This window comes from Oratosquilla oratoria, chromosome 7, assembly GCF_046742065.1.
Source record: "Oratosquilla oratoria isolate Oo_2021 chromosome 7, ASM4674206v1, whole genome shotgun sequence".
Classification (NCBI taxonomy): Eukaryota; Metazoa; Arthropoda; class Malacostraca; order Stomatopoda; family Squillidae; genus Oratosquilla; species Oratosquilla oratoria.
The window spans coordinates 20,328,660-20,336,159 of NC_134783.1; the positions used below are offsets into that span (position 1 = coordinate 20,328,660).

At 36.8% G+C, this 7,500-nt stretch overlaps 1 protein-coding gene across 1 annotated transcript in view; it reads right to left on the minus strand.

Annotated features, from left to right (window-relative positions):
• The window catches only part of LOC143026993 (roundabout homolog 2-like), a 707,397-nt gene that overhangs the window by 14,945 nt on the left and 684,952 nt on the right, over nt 1–7,500 (minus strand). Inside the window, exon 12 of the mRNA XM_076187804.1 lies at nt 2,272–2,386. Within this exon, the coding sequence (XP_076043919.1) occupies nt 2,272–2,386 (115 nt within the window). The remainder of the gene's footprint in view (nt 1–2,271; nt 2,387–7,500) is intronic.

Here is a 7,500-nt window from a genome sequence, read left to right on the forward strand (position 1 = left end):
GTTTTGGAAAGAAATTAAGAGAGGAAGAGGAGGCGAATCAAGTAGGGAAGAAATGGTAAAAGGTACAGATGGAGAGATGATAATGGAAGGGGAAGATGGGCAGAATATTTTAGGGAGTTGCTAAATGTGAAGGAGGATAGGGAAGGAAAGATAGCTGCAGTGGGAAATGCGAAGAAAATGAGAGTGATGAGTGAGGAGAATGGAGGAGAAATAGGGAAGGATGAGGTGAAGGCAGTTGTAAAGATGATGAAAGCAGGTAAGGCACCTGGTCTGGATGGATGCCATGCAGAATGTCTGAAAAAGGGAGGTTCAGTGATGGTGGACTGGTTGGTGAGGTTATTTAATGTTTGCTGGAGAGAGGGTAGAGTACCGGAGGACTGGAGAAGTGCCTGTATAGTTCCTCTTTACAAGGGAAAAGGGGACAAGTGTGAATGTAGTAGTTTCAGAGGGATTAGCCTGTTAAGTGTAGTAGGGAAGGCTTATGGGAGGATCTTAATTGAGAGGATTAGGAGAGGAACAGAAGGAGTAATTGGTGAGGAACAGTGTGGTTTTAGGACGGGTAGAGGTTGTGTAGATCAGATCTTTGTGGTAAGACAGATATGTGAGAAAGCTATAGGAAAGGAAAGGATGTTTTTTTGGCTTTTATGGATCTGGAAAAGGCTTATGATAGGGTAGACAGAAAGGCACTGTGGGAGGTTATGCAGATTTATGGGATAGGAGGAAAGCTTTTGGGAGCTGTCAAGAGTTTTTATGAGAGTAGTAGAGCTTGGAGAGAGTGAGTGGTTTGAAGTAAAGGTGGGACTTCGTCAAGGATGCGTTATGTCGCCCTGGCTGTTCAACTTATACATGGATGGGGTGGTGCGAGAGGTGAATGCTAGGGTAGTGGGTCAGGGATTGGAGATGGTTAAAGAAAATGGAGAAAAGTGGGAGGTGAGCCAGCTGTTGTTTGCGGACGACACTGCGCTTGTGGCAGGGTCAGAGGAGGGATTGAGGAAGCTGGTGGCAGAGTTTGGGAGAGTATGTGATAGAAGAAAGCTAAAGATAAATGTGGGTAAAAGTAAGGTGATGAGATGTACAAGGGGTGAAAGTGGCAGTAGACTGGAAGTGAACATTAAGGGAGAGCGACTGGAGAAAGTGGATAGTGTTAGATACTTGGGTGCAAGTGTAGCAGGAAAAGGTGGAGTGAAGGTGGAGGTAGAATGTAGATTGAGAGAAGCGAGTAAATGCCTTGGTGGATTAAAGAGTGTAATGAGGAATAGACATTTGGGAATGGATGCGAAGAGGAGACTGTATGAAGGAGTGATTGTGCCAACAGCACTGTATGGGGCAGAAACGTGGAACATAAGAGAAGAAGAGAGAAGGAGTTTGAATGTGTTTGAGATGAGGTGTCTGAGAAGTATGGTGGGGGTTACTAGGCTGGATAGAATGAGAAATGAGGAGGTGAGGAAGAAAACAGGGGTGAAAAAGGATTTGGGAGAGAGGGTTGATGAGAGAATATTGGGATGGTTTGGACAGATGGAAAGAATGAGTGAAGAAAGACTAGTAAAAGAGGTATGGAAGGCAGATGTGGAGGGAGTGAACATGAGGGGACGTCCTAGGATGAGGTGGATGGATGGGGTGAAGGGGCTTTGGGGAAGAGGGGAATGTCTGTTGAGGAAGGAAGGGAGAGGACGGAAGACAGAGGTGAATGGAGAATGGTTGTATATGGATGATGTTGTGATTGCATGAGGAGGTGGGGTAGTATGTGTGAGTAAATTTTGATGCAGCCCGAAGGAATTTCTCCCCGTCCTCTCCTTATATGCAAGGGGGGACGGAGAGGGGGGGTCGCCGATTAAATGAAGCGGCCTTGCTGTGGATGTGCTGTGTCTTGCGACACTGCTTCTGACCCAGGGCGGTGGGCAGGGTGCAGGGATGACCCGTCATCCAGGAGGTGCTCAGATGAGAGGGAGGGTGGGAGGGGTGTGGAGTGTATGTAGGGATGAAATGGGTGGGAGTGTTTTTATGCCTTTCCCTTTTTGGCTACCTCCCTTGGAAGGGGGAAAAATCCTTGGTATATGTATGTATGTACTATACATCAACTGAATATAGTAGAATAACAATTACGTAACTTGCCGATCAATCATAATATGAATCTTTTCTTTCACCTCTCTACTTTTTACTTCAGACGCTATCATCATAATAAGTGTCAGCAGAGTTAAACACATTTGAGTTTGAGCTACAGAAAATGAAATTAGATAAAGAAAGATAAATGTGTTTACACTGAAGCAATACCTTCGCAGTCCGTGTTGTTGATAACATCTTGGGAGAGCCGGATGGCCTGTTGGGTTGATCCCTTCAGGAGTGGAGGCATACACTGCGGTAGCGACAGGAACTTGGTCTCGGAGACCTGGAAGAATCACGTGATTAGGATGGAGGACGAGCTTATACATGCGTCTTTTGTGATTGATGATGATTCGATTTAATATCGCGAACTCCACTATCAGGAGGCTAGGACAGTATCTGTTACAGTGTGAAATTCAATGAACCATAACCTTGGTCCAACTCGCTGGTGACAAGGTGTTCAAACTACCGTCACCTCGACGTCCACCGCAAATGGCGACGCTCCAATGTCTTTTGTACAATCATGAACTAATTCATGTGTTTCTGCTATGACTCTGGCCCAGGCAATGGATAGGTCAGAGATGGTCCTTCATCCATAAGGAGTTTACATAAAAGGGAAAACAAATGGATGTTGTGTGAGTGTAGGGTGGATGAAACGATGGCCCTTCATCTACAAGAGCCAAAGATAGAAATAGAAAACGAATGACTAGAGGGAAGGCGCGTGCCTTAGTTGGCTATCTCCTTTACAAATAATAAGAAACCTATTGGTATATGACTATATAGATATATGAATTTTACAAAGGATTACAAAGGCGGAGCATGCCAACAGGAGACCTTTTGGACCATATCTAGGTCGGATGCGAAAAAAAATCATAATGATAATAAAACAATAAATAAAAACTATAATAATGCAAATAACAAATAAGATACATAAATAGATACATAGGTATAGTTAAATAATAAACAAACAGGTAAATAGTAAATAATAATAAATTGACATATAACTAATAATAAATTAAAATCAAACTGACAAATGATATCAAAACAAAAACAAATAATATAAGATATATTATAATCATTACAGCATCTTGCTTAGGTGTTTATCTAAATGATTCTTAAAGCTTTGAACTGAACTACATTGCACTACCTGTGCAGGAAGTTAATTCCATTCATTAACTACACGGTTGGCAAAGTTGTTTCTACCTACTTCCATATTGAATCGATTTCCGGACAGTTTGAGACCATTGTTTCTTGTCTGATTCTCATTCAATGAAAATTTGGTCACTTTTGATGTTGTCAATTCCCTTTTGAATCTTAAAGACCTGTATCAAGTTACCTCTGAGTCTACGCTTTTTTAGGGAAAACAGATGCATATGTTTTATTTTCTTAGGATTTATCTTTGATATTTGGAATCAGTTTTGTGGCTCGCCGTTGTACTTTTTCTAGTCTGTCAATGTCTTTAATGAGATTCGGTGACCATATGGAAACAGCATATTCCAAATGTGGACGAACTAACGATTTATATAGCTTGTTAATGAGTGATGGACTTTTGAAATCAAAAGATCGCGCAATCAGTCCTAGAATCTTATTTGCTTTCTCAGAGGCTGAAATACACTGCTTGGATGATTTGAGGTCGTTACTGATAATCACGCCGAAATCTTTTTCACTATCCACTTTTGTTAACGAATTTACAAATAACTTGTAATCGCACTTATTGTTATTTTTGCCTATGTGCATTACCTTGCATTTACTTGTGTTAAGTTTCATTAGCCACTTTTCAGGCCATTGCTGTAATTTATCTAAATCTTCTTGAATATCTAATTGGTTTAAGTGATTATTTGCATTCCGCACAGTTTTGTATCATCAGCAAATTTGGAAACAGTAGATTTTAGTCCATGGTCTATATCATTTATATATACTATGAATAGAATTGGCCCAAGAACAGAACCCTGAGGAACTCCACTTGTAACATTTTTCCATCTAGAAGTTTTTCCATTTAAAACAACTCTCTGTTTTTGACCATTCAACCAATTACTAGTCCAACCTAATAGGCTACCACTTATTCCGTGTAAAGCTAATTTAGTAAGTAGTCTTTCGTGTGGGATGGTATCTAAAGCTTTTGCAAAGTCTAGATATATTAAATCTATGTTGTTTCTTTTGTCATAATTCGAGATAACTGTGATGTAGAATTCGAGTAAGTTAGTCACGCAAGAACGTTTCCGTCTGAAACCATGCTGGCTATCATTTATCAAACGGTTACTTTCTAAATGATGTTCGATAGCATCTCTGATGATAGTTTCCATTATTTTTCCTACGATTGAAGTCAAACTTATAGGCCTATAGTTATTTGGCTTCTTTTTGTCACCTTTTTTGAATATGGAATAACGTTAGCTAGCTTCCATTCTCTTGGGACATCTCCAGATATGATGGATTTCTTGAAAATAATTTCTAATGGAACAACAATCTCATTTCTTATTTCCTTTAAGATTCTTGGATGCCAAACGTCAGGCCCTGGTGTTTTATTAACTTTGAGTTTATCTATACACCTTTCAATTTTTTCTTTTGTTATATTTACCGTAGTCAGTAAGTTTACCCTAGACTTTTCACAGGTTTCAGTTTGGAGTTCACTTTGAGGTGTTTCGTTTACGAATACCGAGCTAAAATAATTGTTTAAGATATTACACATTCCTTCATTTGAATATTCAAGTTGACCGTCAGCTGATAATAGTGGACCAATGTGATTCCTAACAACATTTTTATCTCTAATGTAACTATAGAATTCTTTGGGATTCTCTTTGGATTTATCAGCGATGTTCATTTCGTATTGTCGCTTTCTTTTTCTTATTGTCTTTTTTAAATCTCTCTGTATTGATACATAACTTTCATAGTCATTAGATGCACCCGAGCACTTATATTTCTTATAAGCCTGTCTCTTTTTAGCAATACGTTTTTCAGTTTTTTTATCGAGCCACTTTGGGCAAGCCTGATTTGTGGGACATCTGTCCTTAAAAGGAATGTAAGTATGAATCATCTTTGTGAGCGTATTTTGAAATATTTTCCACATCTGATCTACAGGTCTTTCGTTTATTTTTTCCTCCCAATCTGTAAGCTGATATGTTAATATTTTCAATAATTTTCATCAATACAGAACTTACTGGTATAACTATAGTGACAAGTAACGATAGATCATTCCTATCAGTTTTTCCTATGAAATTTGACAATATGAGTATATTTTTTTTTATTAAAACAGCATATAAATAAAAGCAAACGCATACAGACAAATTCATAGTTGAGTGAAAAAATATGTGTCACACCTAAGGAAGCAAATATAAAACAGAAGAAAAAGTCCAGCACGCTTAGAAATCAAAATGAATTGAATAATGTTAAATTAATTTAAATGTTCAGACTTTATACAAAAGAATTGAACAAAACTTTCATGTAATTTATAGACTTTAGACAAATACAAAGACTTACGAAAATAACAAAAAACAAAGACAAGCACTTAAACAATATAATATATGCTACAAATATATACAATGTTGCATAAAAAATAATTTCAAGGCAATATTAACAAAACTGTGGGGCACAGACTTTGGTCTCGTTCGCCTCACGCAACTTCCTCTTTATCTCTCATGGCGAAAATCGACACAAAGGAAAAGGAAAAGCAGGTTTACATTCTATTGCATTACCAAGTACCTTTAAGAAGAATTTTGTGTAGGATAAAGAATGCAAAACCTCACTATATGGTAACCAAAGCTGTAATTTTATCAGTCGAGGGTATATGTGCACTAGTAACATTCTTCTCCGTTAAGATACTTCTACTTTTCTCACACACACACAAATGCATACATGCACACACACACACACACACACACACACACACACACACACACACACACACACACACACACACACACACACACACACACACACACACACACACACACACACACACACACACACACACACACACACACACTCACACACACACACACACACACACACACACACACACACACACACACACACACACACACACACACACACACACACACACACACACACACACACACACACACACACAAGCACGCATGCGTATCGGTATATGTCGACATATATGTTTGTGTATATCTACATCTATATCTATCTATATATCTATCTATCTATCTATCTATATATATATATATATATATACATTATATATATATATATATATGTATGTATATATATATATACAGTATATATATATATATATATATATGTATATTCCTATGTCTGTATAACCAAACATTTGACTATGAACCTTTGTTTTCAAAGCAAATCATCCGTTGACTTTCATGAGGAATCAAGTTACCAATAACAAACATCCAATGATTTCGGTGCTGAATCGTGTTTCATGCTGTTGTTATTGTTGTTTTGCTGTTGATGTTTTTACTGTTGTTGTTATTGTTATTTTTGTAGTAGTTGTTGTTGTTGTTGTTGTTGTTGTTGTTGTTGTTGTTGTTGTTGTTGTTGTTGTTGTTGTTGTTGTTGTTGTTGTTGTTGTTGTTGTTGTTGTTGTTGTTGTTGTTGTTGTTGTTGTTGTTGTTGTCGTTGTCGTTATTTATGTTGTGTTTGTGTTGTTGTTGTTGTTGATTTTTTATATAAACATTTTCGTTCAATGATGTCTGGATTTTAAGTTCTATTTGTGAAGTAGGTCATAATGGTTTCTGACTGGTACACTTTAAAACAGAGTTGATATAGGGAAAGGTATAACCTACTAGCTTTAAGAATACAATCTGTTATAAAAATATATTTATTTATGTATTCACATCTTATTCTTTTTATTTATCTAAATATATCTCTATTTTTCTGTGTATCTATCTATATACCTCTATCTATGTACCTATTGATCTATTTTTCTTTGACTATATGTATGTACGTATGTATGTATATATGTATGCATGTATGTATGTATGTATGTATGTATGTATGTATGTATGTATGTATGTATGTATGTATGTATGTATGTATGTATGTATGTATGTATGTATGTATGTATGCATGTATGTATGTATGTATGTATGTATGTATGTATGTGTGTATGTGTATGTATTTATGTATGTATGTATGTATGTATGTATGTATGTATGTATGTATATATGTATGTATGTATGTATGTATGTATGTATGTATGTATGTATGTATGTATGTATGTATGTATGTATGTATGTATGCATGTATGTGTGTATGTATGTATATATGTATGTATGTATGTATGTATGTATGTATGTATGTATGTATGTATGTATGTATGTATTTATCTATCCATCTATCTCTCTCTTTCTCTCTCTCTCTCTCTATGTATGTATGTATATATATGTAAGTATGTATGTATTTATCTATCTATCTCTCTCTCTC